The 27,558-nt window shown below is 48.8% G+C and overlaps 1 protein-coding gene across 1 annotated transcript in view; it reads left to right on the top strand.

The window, feature by feature from the left end:
* Positions 1 to 26,992, top strand: part of IGSF9B (immunoglobulin superfamily member 9B) — a gene marked incomplete at its 5' end in the record, with an annotated part of 66,400 nt that extends 39,408 nt beyond the window's left edge. The window contains 8 exons of the mRNA XM_019546895.1: positions 4,983 to 5,158; positions 6,289 to 6,515; positions 6,819 to 6,903; positions 9,236 to 9,397; positions 10,367 to 10,412; positions 11,909 to 13,546; positions 24,587 to 24,708; positions 25,516 to 26,992. Coding sequence (XP_019402440.1) covers positions 4,983 to 5,158; positions 6,289 to 6,515; positions 6,819 to 6,903; positions 9,236 to 9,397; positions 10,367 to 10,412; positions 11,909 to 13,546; positions 24,587 to 24,708; positions 25,516 to 25,739 — 2,680 coding nt within the window. The remainder of the gene's footprint in view (positions 1 to 4,982; positions 5,159 to 6,288; positions 6,516 to 6,818; positions 6,904 to 9,235; positions 9,398 to 10,366; positions 10,413 to 11,908; positions 13,547 to 24,586; positions 24,709 to 25,515) is intronic.
* Between the last annotated feature and the right edge of the window lie 566 nt (positions 26,993 to 27,558).

Here is a 27,558-nt window from a genome sequence, read left to right as displayed (position 1 = left end):
GCGTTGTAGCTGCTCCCTAAGCCAGCTGGCTGGCTTTCTCCCCCGCGCCCCTGTAAAGAAGTGGAGCGGTGCAGCGCTCTTGCAGCAGACCCTTGGCTTCCTCAGTTGCGACAGGCTGCAGAACTGGCCAGCCTCTCACTCGGCCTCTGAGCTTTTTCTCATCCTGCTTCTTGTCAGAGAATCCATCAACTGAAATGTAAAGGTGAAAATGACCTTCCCGTTCTGAGCCACGTCTTCTCCCCCACCCCTGGTTTGCTGGGGGGGGTTTCTTTTTTTTGTTACTTTCTTTTTGCTCACTTTCCTTCCCTTAATTTGGCCAGATGGAGTCTGCTGATAGAGTGGAGATTGGATACATGCCTTCCATAATAAATTCTACTCGGCTTTAGATCATGGACAGTATCAGTGTTCAGAAAGTGGGGGCTGGGTAATTGTGCTGGGAGACAAAGGAAAGGCAACAAAAAGAAGGAGAAATTGAGAGGAGAGAGAGAGAAAAATGAGGGTGGAAAAAGAGCCCTGAGCAAGGGAATGGGCTTCGGGCAAAGAATTCACCTGGCTGCATCTCTGATTAAACTGTCCTTGAAAAGGAATGATTAAGCCTTCCCTGGGAGATGTGCCTTGGTGGAGGATGCCAGCTGCTGCTGCATGCTGCCAACTTCCTGTGCTGGTTTTCATTGCATTCCTGAAAACCCTGGACTCCCCAACTCTCCCCGTGGCTTGCAGAGCCCAAGTGAAATATGATGCAAGGGAAAGACTGGGCAGGGAGAGGTGTGAATGTTGGCTCAGGTCTGGTGCAAGATCACTGCAGTGGTGTTGGACCTTAGGCAGCACACTGGGGAGAAAGGAAGGGACCCTTTGCTTGAGGCCAGTTAGTCCTCCAAGTTTTAGTTGGTCGCAGAAAGAGCCAGCAAGGAGAATCTAGTGGTATAAGGCGCTCGATGGATTGGGGAGCTAAGGTGAAAAAGGGCTTTGCATTGCCGAGCAGCTCTTTCTTATTGGCGTTCACTTATCAACGTCAGCCCCTGCGCCCTCTTCTCTGATCTTATTTGCAGTCTGGAAATCTGTACCCAGCCAAAGGTGATGCATTTTGTTCCCTGCTGTGTTTATACTGTCCTCTTCAAGCAGCACATTCCTCAGGCTGAGCCCTTTGCGGTCTCCCCTTTCTCCTCTTGGCCCTCCACACAGCTACATCCTTCCGACGTTTTCTTCTCTTTGGACTGAGCTCCCACTATTAATGCTGGCAACGTTGCACCTGGGGAGGTAGGATATAGAGCATCGAGAGGCTTTGAGCTTGCGCTTTGTCACCACTGTCTACAATGGCAACTTCTTCAACCAGCCGGAATAAAGATTCGAAGAGCTGCAGAGTTCGTCCCAGTCTGCCAGGTTTAGCTCGCAAACCAGTTTAGCTTACTTCTGGTTTGCTATGGTGCTTTAGGCTAGAAATGAATGGGGTTTAAGCAGCCACTCCCATACCTGAGGCCCTTGAAGTGGGATCATGCCTGGAATATGGATGTAGTAGATGAGGTAGCTGCCAACAGCTCTCACTTAGGGCCTTGCATGTTATAATCTGTTGGAGTGAGAGGAGCACTGGCCACCACCCTGAGGCTGCAGTTCTGCCTGAGTAATTCTCTCGCTTCTGCCTTTTGCTGCTTTGAAGAGGAGGAGCGGCATCTCTGATGCCAGGTCACTATCGATATGAATCTTTTTGTTCCTTTATATTGTCTCTTCCACCTAAGGCTGTCAAAGTTCCTGCTAGTTTATTGGCTCCCTTAGAAGGCACTTATGGTCGTAGGGCCGTGCGCTAGCGGGACGGTTGGGACCCACACGTAGCCGAGACTTTCCTTTTGTAATTACGAGCAGGGACTGAATTTGGGTCCAGTTTCATGGAGATATTCGGAGGCAGAGTCCTTGGGAAGACAGCTGTGTAACTGGAACATCCTGGTTTGGTTCATGCAGTCTCGTCATGGAAGAGCTTTTCTCATACTTGATGGTGATAAGTGTTGGATTTATTTCCCAGCCTCCCCCAATGGCAGGCAGTTCCAGTTACTTGGCTGCCTTACCGAGATTGACAGCTTCGAGGCCTGGGCCACGCATCCATAATGAGCCAGTGGAAGGGAACGTGAAAGCAGCATGGTTCGGTGCTTATGGGAAACCTGAATCGGACAAATCTCCTTTCACAGCAGCTCCTCCCCTGACTCCAAACACCGGCTTTTGGGACAGAGGATTCTGGGGACTGTAGGTTTTAGGTCAGGGTGTTGACTCCTATCTGCAGTCGTGTCTCTGCAGCTCATTCTGGTCCGGTTTATGCTGCATTGCTCTGTGCACATGCACTGCCGTCTTCCCCACTTGCTCATTTCAACCCCTTGATGCTTCCTTTCCCACCTCTTTTTCTCCCTCCCATTTTGTCTGCCCCATCCTTTACCTCCTGCCTCATGGAGTTGCCTAAAAGCGAAGCTTGTGGCTTTTCCATTTGGCCTCTACACTGTAATGTGTCTCTCTCAAATACATACACACACCCGCTTCATCTCACAACCTACGGTAACCCCTCCTAAATACTCTACTGACATTATTGTGAACTGCAGTCTATGGGAGTGATCACTAGAATATATCTTCCAAATAGAGGCGTAGAGGTTATACCTATTGATATTGGCAATAATGGTGCATTGCAGCGATGCTTCTTTGAGGCATTGGAGTCTTTGCATCATGATATTTCTCATGGTTTTGTGTCGCTCTGGCTTGGCAGGAAGTCTCGCAAGTCAGGAGTCTAGAGATTGCATTTGGGAATTGTTGCTCACCTTGTTTATTGTGTGTGCATGAGAGAGAGAGAGAGTGAGACTAACAAAAAAAAACCTTGAGGCTTTCCTGTCCCAAAGGCTCACTTCTGTCCCTCTCCTCTTCATGCTGAGTTCTCTGCAAGTGCTCCCAGACAGTGCTATTTTGGATACCACTGTGAACTACCACAGGCTTTTCTTTGTGGATCCCTCTTAGTATGTTGGCCACCCATTAGCTAGCAGAAGGAATGAATTGGTGATAGTTAGAATAGGCAAAAATGGTCATTGAGAAATAAGAGGATCCCATCATCTTCCCAGGTACTGACTGAGCTTTGTCGTCTTCTCAGTCTCTAAATTCTCTAGGATCACCCGGTTTCATTGCTGTTTTGGTGGGATTATCAGGTCTCATATTTCTTGGATGTCACACATAGCTCTTCACTGTTTGGAAACCCATGTCCGAGTCTGAGGGGCTAGATAGAAGTCTGTATACTTTGCAGCCACAGGCTTTCAGTTTGCAGGGAGCGGCAGGAAACCACTGAAGGTTAAAAGCACCAAAAGGGAAAGACCTATTCAAAGCATTGTTATGCTGCTCCATTTTTTTTTTTAAAACCAATTTGCTTGCCTATGTTCTTAAAGTGCAGCTATAATGAGTGGGGAGAGCACCAGAAACGTGAAGCTCTGCTCTAAACTTACCTAAAGTGCATCAATCTGTTCCTTTATTTGTCTCAAACATGTCTACTTAGTTTCCAAGTAAATATGATATAAATTTGGGGTGGGGGGATTTTTTTCCCCTAAGCTGCCAGACTGGCATCCCTTGGATCACATTTCTTCTTGATTTTCAATCTGGCCTATTTTTCATTAGCAGTAATGAGGATTATCAGCAGCAGTTTCTGTAATGGGTGTGCAAACCTGTTGGGTTTGGTTCTCATTTACACTGAGGCTCCTTTCTGCTGCTCTGCAGTGCAAATAAAATTGATTCTGTTCTCAGAGCCTCTCTCACTACTCGGACACTATAAACAGGGCTTTGTATGTGAGGATCCAGCCTGGGGTCTTACGTTTGACTCTCCCCTCGCCAGCACATATCCAGAGTTGCAGAATGCTCCAGACTCTGAGCGTCCTTACTGTGTAGCTGCAACTCAGATCCTACTCTGGTTCATTGTCTCCAGTGGGACGACAGGTGTTGGAAGGGCTGAGAACAAAATTCAATCCTGTTTTGGCAACAGTGCATTGGTGACACTAAGCCAGAGTCTATTCTGGCTCTTCCACAGCTCTACAATTTTAACAGGCAGTCCATTTGCTTTTGTCATTGCTGGAAGTAAGGATCTGGCTCTGGATACTCTGAGGCAGGTTTGTTGAGTTACAAGGCTCTATATTGGCCAAAACCAGTCGCGTCTACTTGAGACATTTACTGTGGAGCTGCCTAATTGGCTCCACAGTAAAATCTCTTGTGCCTACACGTGTGACCCTGTTAGGTCACAGTAAACTAAGAAGCACTGCCATAGGTCAGTATTTATAAATAGAAGTACTACCCTGTGGTGGCATTATTTACTGCGCAGCAACATGCGTGTAGATGCTGATGGGGCTGGCTGGGGCAGCAAGGTGCTTCAGTGCAGGGGCTGCCTGCCAGCTAACCCCACACTGTAGCACTCTCATGCCCCATCCAGCCCCTCCTCAGCACAGTGAGCTGGGCCAGAGCAGCCCTGGGCTGGCAGACTGACCCCTTTGGCACCCTGCCAGCTGGGGCCGAGCCGACCCACCTCAATGCGCTGTGGTCCTAGATGCACATGTAAACGCGGCACCCAGGAGCAATAAACTCCAGTGCATTATGCACCAGAGTTTATTGCTCCATGCTAATAGCATGTGTAGATACACCCACTGCAGTATAAGAGCTGCTTGTGTAGAGTATGGTGTAAGGCAGGAGGGAGGGTTGGGAGTGCTGTTAATGTACCCTCTGCATGGGTGTAGGGTGGAGCCAAGGGAAGAGTTCCAGGGCACCCAGCGAACAGCATGAGTCCTGGTTTCTGTCTTTCCCCTAGCCCAGTTTCGGTGCATGCTCTATGGTGGCAGACTCTCAGCTCCATGTCCATACACATTCTGGCGTGAAGCCCAATCCATCTTTTGAACTGTTCCATGATTGCTTAAGAGACTGACTCGCACTATTTTTTCTTTCTCAAAAGCACCTCCGCTTGAGTTGCCTGTTTTCTCTCTTGGCAGGATGAAGAGAGCACAGTTTGGACCCCATGACTGGCTGTCTCTTCCAGTGCCATCAGGTTCTAGTTGGCTGCTGGTGGATACCTTAGAACCAGAGACAGCGTACCAGTTCAGTGTCTTGGCTCAGAACAAACTGGGCACGAGCTCCTTCAGTGAGGTGGTCACTGTGAACACTCTAGGTGCGTTGGTACAGCGTGGGGATGGGCCGAGACTGAGAGTCCCAAGAGTAGGGAGACAACTTGCTGGTTGCAGCGCGCGCCATATCTTGCTCCAGGTGACACCGCAGAATGACCAGCACCGCTAGCTCCCCTGGGGGCAGTTTCAGCAGAAAGACCAGGGAGCTGGTTGGCATTTTTAATATTGTGTCCCTTGTTCCTCCTAGCCTCATGGCATCTTCAGTTGCTCCCCTTCCCTTAGAGCCCTTCTGTCTTCTAGACGTTAGACCTTGCTGGTGGCACGTGCGTGGATGCATGTCTTAAACCTGCAGCTGAAGAATAGTCACGAATGCCGTAATGAAGCAAACTAACAATCTCTTTAGTTCACATCCTTGCCTCAGCCTGCAGTCAGTGCCTAATGCTTCTGAAAGACTATGCTTGGATGAACCAATTATACCGGCAGACATGGGGGAGGGGAGAATTGCTGCTCATGAGCATGCGTCTGCTGATCTATTGTAACTGTTTTGTGCGTCTGTGCCTGTCCTGCAGTAACTGGAAGCTATGCTGGGACAGCTCACCCCAGAACGAAATGGCTGCTAACTTATTGCAGTTGAGTTTCCGTTTACTATAGGATGAATGGCATGTGAAACAGATGCAGTAGATCAGCTTGAATAGTGCAAAGTAGCCTCTCCTTCTAAACTGGTGGTGTTTTGTCTATCCATACCCAGAGTCATAAAACAGCCCTTATTGCACTTCCATGGTGCGGTGCGGTCCTCTCCAGTGCAGATAGATGATGTGTGTCTAGGAGCTCGAGAGGGTCGCAGACTCTCACGGCTTAACTCTTTCCTGGCACAAGTCCACATTTAATAGATTTCATAGACATGAGGGGCTGGAAGGGACCTCATGAGATCATCGGGTCCGGTCCCCCCTGCCACAGGTGGGAAGTCAGCTGGGATCAGGTGACTGCTTGATCGCAAGATCAAGGCAAGATAGCACTGGCCCTTTGCAGGAGGTGTGAGCGCAGAGGATGGAAGGGCATGGGCGCTCATTAACGTGAAGCTGCTGGCCTGGATGCAGGAGCCAGCTACTTTTTTCCTGGAGGTCATTAAATGCATTTTTTCCCCTTACCTCCTTCCCATTTTGTGTGTCTTCAGCATTCCCTGTAACAACTCCAGAGCCCCTGGTGTTAGTTACCCCACCGAGGTGCCTAACAGCCAATCGGACACAGCAAGGAGTCCTGTTGTCATGGCTTCCTCCAGCCAATCATAGCTTTCCAATTGACCATTACATCATGGAGTTCCGTGTAGGGGAGAGATGGGAAATACTGGATGATGCCATCCTGGGAAGCGACAATGACTTTTTTGCCAAGGACTTGTCTCAGGTAAGCAGAGGCAGGCTGGCTGTGCAATGGACTGCTCCTTCCCGGGGTCCCCCAGTCGCTACGTCAGCTGTAGTACAGCACTGCGGGAGCTTCTTGGGTATATTCTTAGCATCTCTCTTGCTTGTTGCCATAGTTGGGACAGGTTTGGTTTCCAAAGGAATTCCCTTATCGGCCCAAGAGATGGGTGGTCCTTCTAAAACAAGGTTGGGCAGCTCCATTTGCTGGTCTGCCAAAAGCTTCCCGGTGTGTTTTGCTCTTGAAGGAAGTTTCTCATCAGTAGCACATGTTGTTTCGTGTTTGCAGGACACCTGGTATGAGTTCAGAGTTCTGGCTGTCATGCAGGATCTCATCAGCGAGCCCAGTAACATAGCTGGTGTGTCCAGTACAGGTAGGTGATCATTTCTCCTCCAGTGACTGGTAATTTAAAGCAAGTCTACACTGAAGTCAGAGGTGTGATCATGATGCGCATAAGCACAGCTGGGCTAGTCTTCTTTGAGCTAATACAGGCACTAGCAATGGCATGGCTGGGGCTGCATGGTTTTGAGGTGTGTCAATGGGGGATGTATAAAGATGCCTGGGAACTTGGGTATGTGCTTGGATAGCAATTGCCACTGAAACTGGCCGGATTAAGGTTAACTCGGGTATGTCTACACATGTTCCAGTATGCCTCCAGACCTGCCTGTACTGCAAAGGCTGTGTTTGCTCTGCTGAGTCCCACCCAGGACCCTGCTGAGCACACCTGCCTGCCTGCTCCAAATCCAGAAATGTTCTGTTGAGGTAGCACCAGGACATCCCTCTATCACTGTTCCTGAGACCTGCCTTTGAGAACTGCCCCTGGGACAATGCCTGAGTGGTCCTTCTGGTGGATTTGGAACATATCCTTGGGGCAGGGGGTTGGACTTGATGATCTTCAAGGTCCCTTCCAACCCTAATGTCTATGAAATATTAGTAGGAGCAGGTAGTGGGGGCGAGGGGGCAAGCAGAATGCTCTGTAGTGTCCCTGGTGTGATATGCTGCCGCCACAATGCAGACGTTCCTGTAGAGTTGCACGTGGGAAGCATTATTGCTCCCTAAGGAGCAAGGGAGAGCCAGATCCTTCCAGAGGTGTAAAGCTGTCTGTGCACAGACTTCAGTAGAAATTGAGCGCTCTGCTGCTCCCAGGATCATGTCACAAAAACTAGAAAGTCATCATGGATCTCCAAGCAGCAAAAAACAGCATTAATTGGAACAGGAAAGAAAACAATGCAACGTATTAATACCACACAGACCAGTACGAAAGCAGAGCACATAATATATCAACACAACACAGTGTGGTACCATACAAGAGCCTGACGAAGCCAGGGAGTTGCTGTGAATCTTAGCTCTGCCAAACGCACCAAGAACATTGATCCAAATCGGGAGCTGCACAGCATCGAAATGGAAATGCAAGTTGCATACTGGGAAATGCAGCACTGCAGTGCGGAGCAGAAGCAAAGGTATTGTAGCTCCACGTAGCAGACTGCAACACACTGCAGCACAAAAATAAAAAAGCTCTGTTCAGCCCCCTTCGCAACACAGAAGAGCATCTCATGAACAGGATGCAAGAGAAGCCTCACCTCACCCCGGTTTCAAAAATTAGCACGTTGTGATGGAAAGAAACATAATCCATAGAAGGAGAGTGAGGAATAAGAATGATGTGAGCCTAAATTACATCAGCTCAGGGCACAGGAGGCCGAGCTATCTGCTGTAACTTGTCTCTGCTGTGCAGAGAGAGGGCAAATCTAGTCTTGCTCTGCCCCCAAGTGGTGCTCCGCAGAAACTCTTGGCTTGATGCAAGCTGAAGCCTTTTCCTTTCCTCTTGTGGAGCTTGTGTGCTGGAGTTTGGTAGCTTTTGCTTGTGTGAATATCACCTCATAGGTCTGGATGCAACCACCTGCCGGCTTGACCCTGCACACCTGGCTTTGCACCAGCATGTGGCCAGTCTAGCACTCATGGCCATGTTATCTGGCCTGGGGGACTCCCCACGGATCCACATCTGGCAGCAGGGGAGAGGCAATTAATGCTACCACTGCTCTCCAGTTGCCAAATTTCCAGACATTTGGAGAGCCCCGCAGGCCACATGACGTGGCTCTGTAAGCTGGATTTGGCCCTCAGACTGGGAGTTGAGCATCCTTGCTTTATTGGGATGTGTCTGCTGGTTTGCTAGGCTATTGATTTGAGAACCTAAAGCCCACCTCCTGTGGACCACCTACCTGCCTCATAATAGCAGGATGCATTTACTGTCAGGCTGGGCTGGACACAGATGTGACCTAGGCATGAAATGCTCTGTCATAGCTGGAGTCCAAGATATTGGTGATGCCTTGGCCCCTCTCTCTCCCCTCTCTCTCCCTTTGGCACACTGTAGGGATTTTCTCTTTGTTATTGGGACCTTTGCTTGTATGATATGCAATGCAGGCTAGGGTCAGTGTTGTTTTGGACCCTGTTAGAGAAACGCTTGTCACGCACATGGCAGTGATATCAGGGGCCTGTTCTCTGACTAGGGAACAGGCCCCTGATATCCTGCGCTCCTTTCCAATTCCAATCCTGTGCTCCTTTCAGCAGTCTTATGAACCAGCCAGTTCTGCGGTAGTTGCTTCAGTTAATGCATGTGAGCTATACTGACACATTCTCCCACTTCCTTGCACCCTGCAGTAAGTTTTGGTAATTCAGAGGGGTTTCCTTTTCCTTTTTATTTTCTCCAGATGTTTTCCCACAGCCTGACCTAACAGATGATGGTTTGGCTCGCCCGGTGCTGGCTGGCATTGTTGCCACCATCTGCTTTTTGGCTGCTGCCATCCTCTTCAGCACGCTAGCTGCCTGCTTTGTCAACAAACAACGCAAACGGAAACTCAAGCGTAAGAAAGGTGAGGCTAGTTCCTTGCGTGTGTTGATCTTGTTCTGTTTTGGTTGTGATCTTCATCCCTGTCTGTCTCTTCTTTCACCCCTGAGTGTCTCCAGATGAAGCCTGTCCTACCTCCATCCTTCAGCCGTGACTTTTTCTCCTTCCCCTCTTCATCTATGATCTGAATAGATGGTTTAAAAATAAAGCCTCAGAGACGTGTATGGCAATCTAGAGCTCATGTTCAAAAGGCCCTAGCCTCTTACAGCTCAGGGAGAAAAATGAAGTGCTTATGTGCCAAAGAAAAGATGTATTCAGGCTATACTCTCTCTGTTGCTGTCTAAAAACGTGATCAGAAATGGCAGAGGCAGGGTGAGGTGAAGATGAAACAGAGAGCAACTGCAGATGGGGAGCTTGAGGGAATCTTCTGCATGGCGATAACTGTTAGACCAGGGGGTTTTAGAATGAAATTTTTCATTCTTGGCAAGAAAAGGGAAGACTCTTCATGCAGACACTCCCCTTCCTAAGATCCCCCCAGTGCTTGGTTCTCAAGTCAATCCCTTGAGCGGGCCACCAAGAACAGCTGCGCAGACCACTGGGGCTGCACGGATCATGTAGCCTATGAACTGCCGCGTTAGACTGTAGAAGAATTGCACACAGGAAGTGGTGGAAGTCCCATCGCTCCAGTTGTATAAAACTGGGACTGGAACAAACCACACAAGAAAGATCAGTTGAGAAAAACTGCAACAGATTTACACTGGTTGGGGACTTGGGGCCATGGACTTTGTTCATCTCAGGTGCATGAGATTGTGGCAACAGGATTGATAGGAACTTGTCTGGAGCTCTTTGTTGTCAGCAACCATTAAAGCACTAGAACTACCAAACCTTGGTCTCTTGTTGAGTGTCTTTTTTTGTTGGTGTTCTTGATGTAAGAAGTTTGTTGCCTCTTTCTGCCTAGTTGCGCCTCTTTAGCATTCCCCTTTTTCTCTTCCAGACCCTCCTCTCTCGATTACCCACTGCAGGAAGAGTCTGGAGTCTCCGTAAGTATCTCTGACTCAGAGGTGCCACCTAGGCTGGGATCTGTCAAGTGGTTTTGAGACTTCTCTTTGTAGGGATGCTGCTTGTGGGAAATGGAAATGACTAACATTGCTTTTGATGATTCCTAAACTCTTTGGAACCAAAAACCTGCAAGACACTACATGGTTTTGGAGCAGACGAGAGAGGAGGCAGATTCAGCGAACCTGCGTAAAGACCCGAGGGCACAGTGCAAACCTAGTAGAGGTGGAATGGAATTGTACTAGAAGTATTATAAGTGGTTGCTAAAAAAGAAGGGGCGGCCTAGGGAAAATGGGAACCTTAATGGAAGCTAGGTGTCTAGAAATCTTGCACCTTCTGGTGTGAGCATGTCTGTGTGTGTGTTGTGTGCATGTTCTTTCAGTGGGGAACTTAGAGGGTAGAATGATGCCTTGCCTTATTCCCCTATTCTAGCTTCCTCTTCGCACTTATGGATCACTGCCATTTGCCATGCTTGTCACAACTCCTAGAACCTACTGGAACTACTCAGGACATCCACCCGAAAGAGTTGGTAGGGACAGAGCTTCTTCCTGATGTGATCATAAGTCTCAGGTTACCTCCCGTAGTGGCTTCAGGAGAATCATGGAAGATGTGGGACACCCCAGTGTTTTTAATCTTGTTTGGCTGGCATCCGCTTTATTTCCTTATCTCGGGTTCACCATTTGGATCTGCTGCACTTCTGCCTTTAACTTGTTATGTCCCAAGCCTTCTCAGTGGGAACAGAGGAACTATTTTCATAATGCAGTTGCTTCCCTCTGCATACCTGTCAAGCCCCCTCCCTTAAGCTTGGGAGGAAGGATGACTTTTTTCCACTCCGTTTGGTTGACACTCTTTCCACTTCTTAGGTTGAGCTGGAATCAGAAGTGCCCAAATCCTTTAAGAGGAATGTGTTATCATGTTCCTTTCTATCTGGAAGCGGAAGCATTAGGAATTGCGTGAGAGAGAACTTGTTGGAAAACTCTCAGCCTAGATCTGCAAGAGGCTCTGATAGTTCAAACAAGCATAACCGTTTTTGAGTACTTGACATGAAGCCAAGCTCTAGACCTGTCTTCACTGGTCTCTAGTTCTCTGGGGTTCTGGAGCTAATTTGAAGGAAATGTAGTGCCAATATTGCTGGCATTTGGGGGTGTATGTAAGAATAGACCACTTCTCCATTCGGGAATATGGGGCATGGGGGGTGATGTGGTTCTTCTTTGCTCCTTTTCTCTTATTCTCACTTCCTCACAACTTGCGCAACCACGCGGGCATTGCTGAAAGTGAGAAAAGCTTCTTCCATCGTAATGGTTTCTGCACTGTCGTCTTCCAGGACTCTCTTTTGAGAACAGTTAAGGCTTTGATTTTTGGGTCCAGTTGGCCTGTGGCTCAGCTGTGCTGATATGCGAGCCCCAGATTTTTCTTCTCTCTCTGTGACCGTCCCCTTTTTTGTTTTTTGTTTTTTGGCTTTTTCTCTTCTGTGGTCTAGGTTGTCTTCCGGCAAGGTGAGTCCCGAGAGCATCCGCACTCTCCGGCCCCCCTCCGAGTCCTCTGACGATCAAGGCCCGCCGGGCAAACGAATGCTGAGCCCTAGCAAGGAGAAAGAGTTGTCTCTCTACAAGAAGACCAAGAGGGCCATTAGCAGCAAGAAATACAGCGTCTCCAAGGCTGAGGCCGAAGCTGAGGCTACCACCCCTATTGAGCTCATCAGCCGTGGGCCAGATGGCCGCTTTGTGATGGACCCCTCCGAGATGGAGCCCTCGCTCAAGACCCGCCGGATCGAGGGCTTCCCTTTCGTGGAGGAGACGGACATGTACCCCGAGTTCCGCCAGTCGGACGAAGAAAACGATGACCCCATGATGCCCTCATCTGTAACAGCCCTCAAATCCCAGCTGACCCCTCTGTCCTCCAGCCAGGAGTCCTACCTTCAGCCACCAGCATACAGCCCCAGGTTCCACAGGGGCTTGGAGGGGACAGGGGCCCTCGAGGGCCGCCTGCAGGCCACCGGCCAGACCAGACCACCAGCCCCCAGGGCTTTTCACCACAGCCAGTTTTACGGTTACCTCAGCAGCAGCAGTCCTGGGGAGATGGACCCTCCACCTTTCTACATGCCAGAAGTCAGCCCTCTCAGCTCTGTCATGTCCTCCCCCCCTCTGCACCCTGAGGGGCCCTTTGGACACCCGACGATCCCCGAGGAGAATGGGGAGAATGCTTCCAACAGCACGTTGCCCCTGACTCAGACGCCCACGGGGGGCCGATCCCCTGAGCCGTGGGGGAGGGCCGAGTTCCCGTTCAGCGGCCTGGAGGCTTCTCCCATGATATTCCCTCACCAGCTCCAGCAGTGCAACGTGGCCGAGAGTGTACAGCCGAAGGCCTGTCTTCCTAGGGGGCCGCCCCCTTCCTCCCTCCAGGTCCCGGCGTCCTACCCTGGCATTCTGCCCCTGGAGGCACCAAAGAGTTGGACTGGCAAGTCACCTGGCAGAAGCCAACCCTCTGTGCCCACCACCACCAAATGGCAGGACAAACCTATGCAACCTATGGCAAGTCAAGGGCAGCTAAGACATACCAGTCAAGGTATGGGCATACCCGTGTTGCCTTACCATGAACCGTCCGAGTCAGTCGGCCACAGCGGCACAAGCACATTCAGCCTGGACACCAGGTGGTATGAGCCCCAACCCAGACCTCGGCCTAGCCCTCGGCAAGTCAGGAGGGCTGAGCCCAGTTTACATCAGGTGGTGCTACAACCTTCAAGGCTTTCCCCTCTGACCCAAAGCCCCCTCAGCTCCCGCAACAGCTCCCCGGAGCTGACCGCACGTGCCAGACCGCGGCCGGGCCTCATCCAGCAGGCAGAGATGTCGGAGATCACCCTGCAGCCCCCCGCAGCGGTCAGCTTCTCCCGCAAGTCCACCCCATCAACTGGATCCCCAGCTCAGAGCAGCAGGGGAGGAAGTCCCAGCTATCGACCTGCTGGGGCCTTCACCTCTTTGGCCACTGGTTTCCCCTCCTCCCAGGGCTCCTCCCTGCCCGTGGACAGCATGGATGTTTTTGGAGAAATTCCCTCTCCGAGGAGGGCTGGGGAGGAGATTCTCAGACCAGAGCCTACATCGACAACATTATCCACTTCGGGGTAAGTGTGTGAAACCTTTAGTTTCCCCTCTACCTTCTTCTCCTTCCCCTCACCTGCTCCCTCCAACTCCCTCCCCCACCATCATCAACTGATATTATAGGGTTTGTCTGGACACCCTGCAGCATCCCTTTTGGAGATGATTTCCCATTGGCATTGATGGGACACTGCTCTGAAGAGGCTCATGCTACTGTTGCTGCTCAGCTTGGTACTGATGGGCACTGCTAACGCTAGTGGGTGAACTAGGCAGAGAAACGCTTGTGTGTTCACGGTGTATGTTACTCTCCAACAGTTCCTTGCGATTTGGGACCTTCCGTGTCTTGGGATGCGTGCTGTCCATGAAGAGGCATGTAAGGAACTAGATTATGGGTTCAGTCACCTGTGCTGGTTGGGTGAGTGTCCCAGCATCACTGGCAGTTTCCTTCTCTAGTTCCTGGCTCTTGGCTTCCCCGGAAAGTTCAGCCTCGTGTGCCTCTTCGTCTTCTATCTGTTCCTTACTGTGAGTCTGACCGTGCCCCAAGACAGAGGCAGCCGCCAAAGCCACCCTGCCACCCCATCTCCAAAAGGGATGCTGCAGCCCCAAGACTCGGGCAGGGAGAGAAAACGAGGACTTAGCCACACGCTCAGCATGTAAGGAGAGGAAAAAGTCCCGACTGGAAATCAGGAAGCTGCCGGCATTCTCAGGTCCTGCCCCAAAGAGGGAGGCGCTGCGCTAAACTCTAGCGGCTGGTTTTCCAGGTACCAGGGTTGCAGCAGGCAAAGCGTCTTTTTCTCTCTGTCTTTCTCCTCTTTCCCTCCGTCTCTTTCGCAGCACCTTGAATCTTGTAGACGTGCTTTCCTTCCATCCTTTCGTCTTCCTTGATGCTTATTTTTCACGTAGTGGGGTTTAACCCCTTGATCCCTCAGCTGGTGGAACGTAAGGTTTAATGAATCGAAGCCAACTCTGAACTCAGAACAGTTAAATTCAGCGAGGAGAAGAGTTTGGGGCAGGCGAGGACAGGCTGGTGGTCAGACTCGGAGCCTGCATTGTTTGAGGCGTAGGATAATGTCACGTCAGGGAAGCCTTTGGGGGTGGCAGACAGACTTTCATCCTGCAATGCTCCCTGCATTTCACTTCAGCTCTCTCTGGTACCTGGAAGCTTTTAAGTCCTTAGAAACCCAGTGAACCCCTTCAGCACTGTTGTTGGTTGCTGGTTGCAGGCGCCAGGGTGAGTGGGATGAAGGGGTGCTTCTGCTAAGGAGTTGGGACCCACCGTAGCAAAATCTGCCCCAAACCAATCCTGTTGAGGCTTTCAAAACTATATATACACGCATATCTGTACGTCTCCAATCTCACCTAGGCAGGGGACCCTGAAGAGCCCCAGCTATGGGGACGTCACAGGACAATTCTGTGTCAGAGCACTGTTGTCTGTGCTTTTATGCAGTGTTTTCATTCGCTTTGTTTTTTATTTCCTTTTCTTTGTCTTCTGTTTCTTCCCCCTCTCTTCTCCAGACTTGTTTGAACGATTTGTTTGTTTTGGTTCCTTTTCCTCCTTTTCCTTTGGAGTTTTTGACGTGCTGATGTGTTGCGGAGCTCGGCTCCTTGCGGGTGTTGATAACTGCTTTGTTTTTGATTAATCTCAGCTATCTGGGCAGTGTTGTCGAGACAAGCTTCTCCTCAGCTCAATAGGTAAGGGTGATCCATGTCCGAAAGGATGGTGTGGGGGCTGTGGTGGGTGGCGGGGAGCGTGGCATGGGAGGGGACATGGAAGGGGCTTTTCCAATACCATCTCTTCCTTTAAAGGGGAATAAGGATTTGTAAAATACCAGGACAAACCTTTGTGCGCGTAGTCTCTGTGGCTTTTGGGTTTCCCCACTTAAAAGCATGTAGATATTCTCATTTCTGCAGAGAGGTCTTTCTGCATCGGGGGCAGGTTTAACATTTGGCAGCTTCTAGTTTTTGTTAAGGTAAGATTGGTGAGGCGGAGAGAGCTCTTCCTTCTCTGTTGTGTAGAGCTGTGCATGGTCTGATGGGCTGGGATTCACACGTGCGGGGGTCCTGCTTTCCGCTCAGCCGCAGAGTCCTAAAATCCCTGTTGGGAAGTTGCTTCCTACGTGCCTCTCTGCCCTCCCTCCTTTTGGCCAGCGGGAGATCTCGCTGGACTCTACGGAGGAGTCTGAGATTGTGACGCACTACATACCTTAGGGAATTAGGCCTTTAAATATTTCAATTTGGGCTCTTCAAACCAATTTGAATAATGGAATAATAATTTTTAAAAATGGTGCTCCATAAGCAAGACTTAGTAATAACTCTCTAATCGGCATCCGCTAGCACGAAGTTATTTTGGACCAGTGATCTCATTCTGTGAATTCAGGACCATATTTCAGAACCGTGGTGCAGTTTTATTTTGGTAGATGGGGAGGCTTTTTTTCTTCCAAAATGGTGTGAAGCTGGAGGAGGGTCTTGTCAGGTGCAGGGGGAAGGAAGAAGGCTCTTTCTCAGGGTTTGGCAGTACAGCGTGTGCTGTGGGATGCCTCATCTTTGTTCTAAAAGAGAGTGATTTGAATGGCAAGAAGAGCTCCGTATCTGCACGGCTTCCCTCTCTGGATTCTTGCAAAGACGGCTTCAAACACACCGACAACTTCAAACGCAACCAAACTTTGGAGCATTTCACTGAGGAAATGCTCTTCAGAGACTGTCTTTCTGGGGACAGAGCCTAGATGCAGGGATGGCGGTGGGTTTTACTGGAGCTGAAATGGAATAGAATAACTGGAAGTTTATTTTCAAACCCCTTGCCAGGAACTGAGAGAGTTTTCTTCCTACTCCTTTCATTCAAACTGCACAAGGGCCCGAAGCTACATGTGACCAACTACAAGCTAGCTACAAAGCCCAGAAGCCAAGGCCAGCCCTAGTGACATGAAGGCCAGTATTAAGCAGATTGTTCTTGAGGGCGATCTGTCTTGTTCCAGTCCCGGTTGTTGCTATTCTTTGTGATGATGCATAGGCCTGTATGGCAGCAGTTTTCCAGAAATTTGAAGCCACAATGGCTGTGCCATTTATCCACAGGTAGGATTGAGGTTCTAGCCCTGAATTGGAGCCCAGCGGGACTGAAGGAGAGCCCTGCTGAATGGAGTTGAACAGCTGGGACTGGTGTCCAAAGTAATAAAATCCCAGGCCCGTGCGGATGACTGTGCTGCAGTCAGAGAGGAAGAGGGGGATGGCTGGGAGGTTTGTGTGCTGGTAGGAGCTGCAAGGCCAAGACAGAGGTTGGACATTCAAGCAGAGGAGAGACTGAAGGGTCCGAATGGTGGGGGCTCTTTAGAGTTCAGACGGTGGCTAAGACATGGGGACAGAGTGGAAGTCATTAGGTGGGTGGCGGGCGCAAAGGATGTGGCCAGTAGTGGGAGGATGCCATTTTTCCTGCTGTGTCCATCGGAAGCATTGCCTTCATAGGGTGCGAAGAGAGCGCTTCCATCCTTTTGGCAGAATCGGGTGTCGGATGCTTACCTTTCTGGATGCTGCTCTTGGCCCTGGCAGCCAAAGGCCACTCGAGTCCAGACACCAGGTTCAGCTTGGAGCGATATTCTGAAATCTCAGCAGGGCTGTTTTTTGGAGTTTGAACAAGGCGGCAGCACTTCTCTAGCCAAGGGGCTTAGAAACCAAACCAGTGGTCTTGGCATGACGTAAGACATCACAAATTCATATCTGGGTTTATGGCTTTAGCCAGTCTCTTAGGGCTCAGAAATCTTTTGGCAGCTCTGCTCAGAGGAGTTTGAAGGGAGCTGCAATGCAGATTCCCTCATTCTCTGCCACTGGCAAATGCTAGCCAGTTACTCTTCCCCATCATGCACGGACACACAGGCTGAGCTGAAAGGAACCCAGGAGCAGGAGAAGAAAGGAGGAAAACATCTTTGTCAAACTCACAGTGATGAAGGACTAGGACCTCGGGTTCATTGGCAGGTGCTCCCCCAGCAAAGAGGAGATGACAGTTATCTCAAAAAGGGATAGTAAATCCTTCTCTCTAATAAGAAAAAAATCCAATAAAGAGTATAGTCGAGTAATTCCTTTATGATTTGAGGTTGTAAAATTGTCAGTGGATGAGAGGCACTGGAGTTTTACATCAGACCAGTCAGGTTTTATACCACAGTAGTGAAAGCAGAGGGATGAAGACAGAGGAGCGGCTTACACGCTCTGTGATGGTTCCAGATCAGCACTAGGGGCACCGCTAGCGGCGTGACTAGGGATGCATGCAGATGAGGCTGGAAGAAAGGGGCAGCTGGGGGCAGGGAGCTAGAAATGCAAATGGCTCTGGATGACTCTTTCCACAAAGTGTTAATTCATATTCCCTCAGGAAGCCTGAAGTGGGTAGACTTTGTGATCTCTCTCGCTGTGTGAAGGGCGGGCAGGTCTTATTTAAGAGCCTGGATAATTTATGCTATTATCAAATTAGCACGAGTAACTTTCCTTTTTTCTTTTAATTGAACCCAATGTGGCGTGAATGTATCTCCTAATTGGGAAGAGTTTATTCTGTCATCTCACTGCAGTGGGAAACCCAAAAACCACAGCGGAGGTGAGCGAGCACCTGTGCTCCTCTGCACCGCGGTTTGTCCGGTGCTCCTCCCCTTCATTTGGACAGCATGGCCGATGCCTGGTGCTTAAAGCCTCAGGCACCTTCCGGGTACGAGCGGCACAGCCACGTCCATCCTGCAGACGAGGAGACTGCCCCGTGCCTGTGTGGGGAAGGAGGGCTCCTCGCTTTCAGTTTGAAAGAAAACAGGTTCCCCTTTAAAGACTGTCTGTGCTGATCCTGTGCATGCGTTTCACGCCCACTCTCGCTTGGAGAAGTTGTGAGTCCCTTGTCTGAGTGCTGCTTTCTCTCTCTCTTTTTTTCCCTTTTGTCTCTCTCTCATTTAGTTTTTCTCACTCCTGATTTTTATCTTCTTTTTTTCTTTTCTTTTTTTTTTTTTTTTTTTTTTTTTTTTTAAATCCTCTAAATCCCCCTCGACCTCCTCCTCTCCCACCCTCTTTTCCTCTCCCTTGGTCCTCTCCTGTCAGCATGGTGAAGTCTGTGGTGTAGATGACCTGTGTTGTCTGAAGACCTGTAGAAGGGATGCCATTCTCCAGTGTGCTCCCCGCTATTCTCAGCTCCTTATCTCATTGCGGCAGCGGTGCCTGAGCAGCAGCTCTGTGCTGTGGGGAAAGGGCATATGACTGCTATGTTTCTCTAGCATCTTTCCTTCAGAAGGACCCCAGCCTGATTCCAAGTTGCAAATTTACAGTCTCCTCTAGGGTGGAGGTAACAGCCAGTTGCACCCAAGAGAGGAGGGGAAGGGGAGAGTCCTACTCTTGTGACAAGCGTCTCACGGGAACTTGAGCGTCCATGCAGCATGCAAGAGACCTCGGCTTACAAGAAAGATAAAACCATGTAGATCGTTCGCTTCATAATTTCAGAAGGATGAGGGGTTGAGCAAACCTGGCTAGGACTGGACCTGCAGGCTCTAGGATGCACCTGATGCTTAGGTCTCTAAGCTGTTTCTGAAGTTCTCTGTACATTTGGTGCAAGAGGAGAGGGGCAGGTAATGCGTGTGTTGTGGAGAGACCTTTCTCTGAGACCTTGTACAGTACGCCCTAGGGTCTTACTGGCTCTTCTCCCTTGGCTTGCCACTCTGGGGTAAAAGATCAGCAGCACTTCCCTAGGCTTCGTCCCCTGCTCTTCCTGACCCCTTCCTGGAAAGAAGTTTGAAGAGTAAGAGGGAGATTCTTTGTTGGACGGGGCTAGAGGACCTGGTCCTGTAGCTTTTCCGTGGTACAAGTATCGGAGACTTGTTTCAGCTTCCCCCAAGGAGGAATGGCGGGGCATGCGACCTTTGTAACTCTTCTCTTCTAGGTATTTCCCTTCCCTTTGTCAGGTGCTGGCTACCCTGTGAGGTCCCTCAATCGTGTTGAGGTGTCTTCAGTAACTTTTGGTCCATATGATTCTGGTCCTTGCTCATTTGGAGGTGCTGTTAAGTTGAAGACTCAAAGAATTAATCCATTGGTCCTCTTGATCCAACCCTGATGCTTTATAGCGTTTCAAGGGAAGCTCACTTCAGAAAGCCACCTGCATTTTTTAAAGTTCCCTTTCTTTACTGTGCCCTCAGTACTCCCGGGTGAATGAGCTCCTCTGCTTCTCTGAACCCATTGGTGTTCGTTGTGCTCTTTGTGCATAGGCAACTGCCTGAAACACTGTCCTAGGACAGGGTCAATGGGCAATGTTTCGTTGGGTTTGGTAACAAATTACAACAGAAACACTTGCATTTGGGGAAGAAAGAAAGAGTGGGTGGAAAGGATGTAATTTTGTTGGTGAGCAGATGTCATGTCCTCCTCCAGCAGCTACTCATTGTCTCTGTGACAGTGATACATGGGTTTAATGCACCTGCTGCTGATCTCTGAAAACGTGGCTGCAAGTCCTGTTCTAGAGAACAAATGGAAACAAATGGGATGCCGTTGCATCCTGATCTCTAGCGGGTATTTGCCTAATTTCATAACATTGTCACAGGTGGTAGTACCTTCCTGCAAAAGGCCCCTGGCTGAAATAACAGGGGCTACTGCAAGTCAAGGCTGAGTGGTATTGGAAAAGCCGTGTGGTAGCAGTTCAAGAGCAGGAGTGCTGTGGGTCAGGACGGAGGAGTCTTGGCAGAGCGGCTCAGAGATGCAGGGCACAAAGAGCAGAAACTGTGTTATCGGCCCTGGCAGAGCAGAAGGGCAGACCAGGGCTGGTATAAGAAAAGCTGCTGTTGGTCAGGCCTGACTTAAATTGGCAGCTCTAGCTAGAGAAATTCAGTGTTGGCCCGCATGCAGGTTGTATCCAAGAAGGAAAGTTTAGTAACTGCACATTAAAAATGGGGAAAGTGGGGCAGGGGGAGTGGTGGTAGCATGTGTGCATGTTTGGTGCAGAAGATGGCAACCATCAGAGTGGCCTCAGCTAGTAATCCTTCAGTGGCACAATATGAATCATAGGGAAGACTAAAGAGGGATAAATACACTGAACCTCTGCCTTTTTAAAGTCAAGCTTTAACTTGGATCTGCTACCTCCAGCTGGAAAATATTTTTGCTTTGCAGAAAGTGGTGTTAAAAGACAGAATTTAACCATAGGCCCTTCCTTCTTACACATCCTGGATCTAGCTAGGAAGATGAAATTCTTAGATGCCTCCAACAAGTAGGAGAAGCAGCTCATTTAAAAAGGGGCTTTGTCTTCTGCTGAGTGGAAGCCACCTGCTTCCTGGGGCATTTCAACTCTTCCATCTTAAATGGGATTGAAGATCTTTTTCTCTGAACTTTATTCAAGCCTTGATGTCCGTATGAGTGGTGAACATGAAAGGGGATCTCTTATACCTTATGTCTTATGATTCAGTTGCATCTGCTGGGTCCCAGCTGCTTAATCAAATTATTCAGGATGTTCTGTGTACTGCCAGTGCCGTTTTCAGAATCAGTAAGCTTTACAAGTTACCGAAGAGTATTTGAAAGCTTTCTAAGCCACTGACCTGTAGTTCTCTGGCTAAGCATCTACTGCAACAGAAGCCCTTAGGGGATTCTCTGTTTAAAATGTCACCACCGTACTGTGGACTTTGCACCAGTCATTAAAGAGGGACGCTGCCTTGCAATGGGAAGCCCAGGGTCTAAATCTGTTAAATATTCAGGAAGTTATCTCCCAGCACAAATATTGGCTACAATGAAGTGCTACAAAGTAAAAATTATGGAAGCAAAGAAAGTTCCCACACCTTAACTCCTTTTAACTTTGAAAACTCCAGGTGAGAGGTTTATCTTCCTTTTACAGCTGGGGAAATTGAGCTTAAAGTATTTTGGCTGAGTCCCTAGAGTGCCAGAGTAGAAATTCCTATCCAAGATTTTTGTCCAATTCCTGCTTTTCTCAATCCTCCCCAGACCAGTTTAGCACTAGACTGATCTGCTTACACCCAGATAGTAGCCTTCAGGGGTTTTGCAAATCCTTGGGCTTTTCTGGGAACCTTGTGGTTTTGAATTCATCTTAAATTCATGGTTAAATTCCAGCCACTTAACCTCAATGTGAGTCTTGTAGTTATCTTTTTTCCCTCGCGGTCTCTAAAAGAAAAAAAAGGTAAGGCAATTCATCCTTTTGCTGCTCTTTTGGGTCAGAGACTAGTGTCTCAATGCACATTCCAGCTGGAACAGGAAGTTCCCTTTTCATTTGGGACTTATCTCCAAATGACGCAGTGACTGATGGAGACCCCCTTCGGTTTGGGGTCATTGATGATGCAGAGGCAGATTCCCTGCGGACTTGTAGGCAAACCTGCAAACGTTTTAGGTCCGTCTCCATTTTCCCAGCAAAAGGCTCCATTTCTGTGAGAAATATAACAGTCAGCATAACCAGTGTCTTTGTTGGAAGTTTTTATGCTTCTGTTGTTTCAGCCCCACCATGTTTATTGTTTCCATCTCTTGTCTGCAGTGGCATCCTTATGTAGAAAAAAGTAAAGTAACCCCCACTTTTTTTTACCATAGATTGCAATGCAGCAGGCACATAAAAAAAAAAAAAAATCTCACCTCAGTTTAAGCACAGTTTCTCCCATCAATGCCAAGCTTATTGGTCCCATCTCAGTTTCTGCCCCTGTTGAAAATGGGAGGGAATGGAAATCCCAGAAAGCTGGACTGCTGTTGGATAACCTAAAATGCAGAAAAACAAACTGTGTGCAGAAGATGAGTTACTCCTTCTCCTTGGGTTCAGATGAATGCTTTTAGGGGAACGTTTCTGATTGTGCACAGTATCTGGCGGATAGAGACCCCATTCCTGCTCTGTGAGTTCAGTCCCTGATCCTTTAATCCACTTGTGTTGGTGGGTGGGAGGCTCAAATGCCATGTTGCTTGCTGGTATCTAATTCTTTGAAACAACTGCCCAGGGAAGAATTGTGATTCTACTTTTCCTCTTTCTCTTGTAGCTGTCAGTGAAGTTTGGTTACCCTTGTGTGTTTTCCAGGAGATAAGGAACAACTGACTTTTGGTTGGTTCACAGCTTTTACCCCTAGTTTATCAGGGGGTGGGAAATAGCTGACATTTACTGGTCCTGCCAAGAGCTTGTAAGTTATGAAAACGCTGTTAACCACCCCCTGTAAAAAGTCTCTTGTGACTGTGTTAGGAGACCAAACAAATGTACTCTCCTACTTTAAAAAGTGAGATATAAAGACGGGGAATATATGGGTGGCTCAATGGCTGAGCTCTCAGTCCTTTAAGCTGTGGAAACCTGGGTCCAAATACTGGTTTTGTCACAATGAACGCTCTTGGGTGGCCGTTGGCTTAGTTGTGTAGGGGCACATGCTCACATCACCAGGCGTATTGCATGCATGGGCATTAAGCCCAGCAGAGCACAGTTCATCAAGGATTGAGAGAGCTGCAGGACAAAAGGGAGGTGTGAGCAGAACTGTGTGAAGGCTCTGGGAGAGCACTTCACATGGGTATCTGGCCCTAGCAAAGTCCTTTTTACCCTTGTGAGCGCCAGCTTTGCACTTTTGAGAGAAATGAAAGCAGAGTCGGAAGGAGGAAGGAACAAGAAAGACAGCAGAATGGGTGGAAGCATCATGGAAAGCTGATCCATAGTTGCACAGTAATGACTTTGTCCCAGGTGTAGGTTTTCCTAAATGCACAGACCCCTTCTTTCCCCTCTGCAAGTTGTAGTATCCAGTATCTATACAGGCAAAGACAGGCAAGTAAAAGCTACCGACCAGTTGAAAGAAAATACTTAGGGCCTGATCCCATGTCACCTATTTGATCCAATGCCACACTGCTCGTGTCCCTGGGGGAGAAAGCATCAGTGAACCTACTGTTGTGACATACCAATGTGTTTGCCTTAAGAGAAAGCCACAGAAACAGAAGATAGGGGGCGGATAGGAAGACTTTTGCATTAACTGATTTTTCGGGGTCGAGGATGGAATAGGATCACACTTGGGAAAGGAAGTCCATGTAGGTATTCAATAGTGGGGATAAGTGCTGGCCTTCGACCTCTTACACCCTTTGGTAAAAGAATAATCCAGTCAGGGAAGAAGTTAATGAAATGGGCTGTTGAAAGCAAATGTTAATGAACCCTTGAAGGAAGATCATATGTTGGGAAACCACAGATTCTCCAGCCATAGCCCCAGAAATCGCATCTTGTAAACGCTTTAATACCGAAGGCATGGTGCATCCTGTCCTATTGAGCAAGGAATGCCAACGTCTAAGGGTTAAGAAACCAGACGTGGTGTAAGAAGCTCCCGTACTACCGGCTTTCTGTTGCTGTTCATGGCTGTGCGCTCACGGAGTAGAGCACCAGCTAGCCAGCTCCAGCTGTGTTAGTTTGCAAAGTCTTCGTGGGTCTTTGCTGTACAGTCCCTGTTTTTGCTGAGGGGTTGGGGAAGGGAAGGACTTCTGCTTGTGTTCTGTTTGTTGGGCTACTGTCGCCAGAGCTGGAGTGTGCACTGTTCTGCACATGTGGATGCTGCTGTCCTGCTTCCTTGTGCCTTTTTCTTTCCTTTCATTTAAAGGGATTTGCTATCAATTCCCGGAAGTGCCTTGTCGGACATAGAATCTGCCCCCTACGCTCATTTTAATGGTTTTACAGTTACAGAAACAAATGATTTTAAGACCTGAGCCTTGGTGCCGGTTGTTTTTTTAGCATGGCTCTTTGAATTCCTCTGCAGCTTGGCTATCAGTAAGCATTTGATTCTGTCCACAGGAGCAGCCAGGGCTGGAGTCCAACACCTCTCTGTAACCTTTGCCTGTTTCTGCCTGAAGTATGCTCACCAAGGGTTTGAGAGGGAGGGCAACAGTTGGGTGGGGGGCGGTGGACTGTAGCTGTCCGTGAGATGATGAGTACAATACAAGGGCGTTATATTTCCTTCAGCATCGTGTTCCACTTCGGCACATCCAGCTGAACTTGCTTCATCAGCCCAGGGCTTCTCACTTTTTCCTTTTCCATGGCAGAGTTGGCGGAGATTGGCCACCTTCTTCCCTGGGACAGCTCTTTTGGCCAGAGTGTGGCAGAGAGCCATTGATGGCGCATGTCTGCTTTTCCTTTCTAGAAAACGTCCATCTCCATCCCAGAATGCTGCTGCACCTGAGAGGCTCGAAGCTCTGAAATACCAGCGGATAAAGAAGCCCAAAAAGTCATCCAAGGGCTCCTCGAAATCCAAAAAACAATCCAGTGAGTGTGAGGATCTCAAGACTCTCCACTAGACTCCCCATCCTGCTCGTTAGTCTGGACTTGAACGGGAGTTCATTCCAGCGTCCGGTCTCTACCCGAGCTCATGTAGGAAATGTGTTTTATTTCCCTGCTCCGCAGTCCCTTTCCGAGGAATCGGGCTCTTTCCATTAGGCGGCTGGGGTTCCCCTGCGTCTTTGGTTTGTCAAAATGAAGACTCCTAGTTTTTGTTGCAATGGTTCCCTGACCTTAACCCAAAAATGGAAAGCAGTAACTTCCCTTATAGCCCGGAGTGCTTAGAGTTGCCCAGCTGGGGAGTCTTGAAATGACCCCTCTCCAGCCCCTTCAGAGGCCTGCTTTGACCTGTAAGTTTTAAACTCCTGATCCTTGCCTTAATTCTGCTCCCCACCCCCCTTACTTGCATCTCTGCTTTCATTTCTCCCTGCATCCCAACTAGCTTCCTGTGTTCTCCTCACTTCTCTCCTGACTCTTTCTTCTGTCTTCTCCTCCCTCCCTCCATGCCCCCTTGCCATTGGAGCAACCTTGTCTTCAAGTCCTTTGAATGAGTTCCTTCAAAAATCCTCCTTCTTTCACGGGGCCTCCTTTTTATTAACCCCCTCCCCAGCCAAGTCACCTGGCTGGGATGTTATCCTAGTTGGGGCGCAAGCTTCTCGGCCCAAGCTAGGACTGAATTCCACGTGACTTTTTTTGCAAGCTCTTGAAAATGCCACGCCTGCTCGTGGTACCCTGAAGAAATGAAAGTGGCTAATTACTTGTCCGTCTCCCTCCTCTCTCCTTCCCCCTCCCCAGATGGTTCTGCCTCCCAGGTTCAGCAACTTCCCAACTCTCAGGTACTGTGGCCTGACGAAGCTGTCTGCCTCCGCAAGAAGAAGAGACACCCTCGTCAGGACCCTTTCGCCCGCCTCTCAGCGCTGAAAGATGACCTCTGTCATCGGCAGCTTCCTGAAGACCAGACAGCTATTCTCAACAGCGTGGACCACGACGACTCCAGCGGGCATGCCACCTTACTCTAGCGTAGTGCCAGCCCAAGAAGGTTCAAATGGGGGGGTGGGGGAGGAGGGAGCAGAGATCTCAACAACTACACACATTAGGGGAAAAGGTTTGGGGGGCGGGGAGGGAGGAGGTTGGGGGTGCGGAGATGGGAGATGATCTCCAGGTCTGGCTCTCATGCCAGTGGGCTGAGCACACTGGATGCACATATTCTTTGGTATTAACACACAGGAAACCAGCATCCAGTCTCTGCCTACAGGGAGAGACTCCCCATCCTTTCTGGGGAGCTTCTACTTTAAAGTTACTCAAGGAGGGGGCAGGAGGAAGGATATTTGAAACAAGGAGGAAAGTGCTACTCCTCCCTGTCTGCCCCCTCCACAAGGTTTGGCCTCTCTTTAGAGAAGCAGGAAAAGGTGAGGCTGGGAAGTGCAATGCTAGGAGTGAAAGGATTTCAAACTTCGGACTGTTGTAAGAATTTGGTGTTCCTCGAATCCACTTTTCTCTGTTACAGCTTCAGTTTTATGAGCCCTGGAAGGCGGATGAGATTTTTCTCTCTTGGTTTCAATAATTTATGTATTGATTAAGGAAATCATAGGTGCAAATTAGACTGCGTATTTATACGGTGCGTACTGAAGGTAGGGAACGTGGAAGCAAACAAATGACCGTGAATGACAGGAATAATTAGGTTTACGCAGGATGCAATTCAGTGACATGAAACAAACGCGCCAGGTTGGAACTGATGACCCAGTGAATCTGATTATTTTATAATAAAAGATTAAAGAACCACTACAGAAAATTCTGGTTGTGCAAAATCTTCTTGCCTGTCCACATCTTTTTCTGTGAGGAAGATGGTAACAAAAACACACGTGAAATTTTCCTAATCTGCCCCAACACAGACAAACCCTCAAGATAAGCAAATAGGTGGAATTGTGCAAAGCTGAACTTGTACGTATGGAACCTTGTTAACGTGTACTAACAATAATTGGCAGATGAGCAAGGACAGGCATGGTTTTTAAAATCCAAGGATATTTTATTCCAAGCTCTACGTTGTTGATTTTGATGAGAGTGGTTTAGATTAGTTTATGATGATGCTTCATATGGTACTAGTAAATGTCCTGTAGTACAATTTGTGGAATTAATGAAGTCTTGGTAGTAATGAGAGCTTAATACAAGGGTGTTTTGTATTCTTTAAGCTTAGCTGCAAAAAGGGGAGGAGTGAGAACAGACTTTTCTGTCTGTCGAGTGCAAATGAGCAACATCTGACTCTGTACCCCCCCCCAAGAAACAGCCTGTATTGGAATTGCTTTCAGTCTGCACTTTCAAACCATGTCTGATCAATGTGAGCACAGCAGCATCTCAGAGAGCTTCTGAAAAGTGGTGCTGATGCGTAGAATGAAATAGTCATTTCTAGGGGCAGCTGGTAAAAACAAATCCCATCGTCTTGCATCAGTCCTCAAGTTTCTAAAGTGTTGCTGAAAGTTTCATTGTGTCCCTTCTTTTTTACCTCCCACCATTTTTGGACTGAATGTTGTGTTGCGTTTTAACACTCCCATGGCTCAGTCTTTTATGACAGTGCCATTCCAAATTCTCACCAGAGCGTATTCTGTTCAAATTATATTAAGGCAGATTCACCTGTCAGTCAGCTTCCTTCTGGATTGCACAGGCCTGTATAAGAGGGACAATTGCATTCTGCTGGACAGAGTATGAGACTAAGAGTCAGGACACCTGGGTGCTATTTTTGTGCTCTGCCACTGGCTTGCTGTGTGGCCTTGGGCAAGTCACCTAACCTCTCTGTGCCTCAGTTTCCCTGTCTGTAAAACGGGGGTAAATGGTACTTAAGCA

This window comes from Crocodylus porosus, unplaced genomic scaffold, assembly GCF_001723895.1.
Source record: "Crocodylus porosus isolate Cpor-Errol unplaced genomic scaffold, CroPor_comp1, whole genome shotgun sequence".
NCBI lineage: Eukaryota > Metazoa > Chordata > Crocodylia > Crocodylidae > Crocodylus > Crocodylus porosus.
The sequence above is the reverse complement of the archived record's forward strand: the minus strand, read 5'-3'. Positions and strand labels throughout refer to the sequence as shown.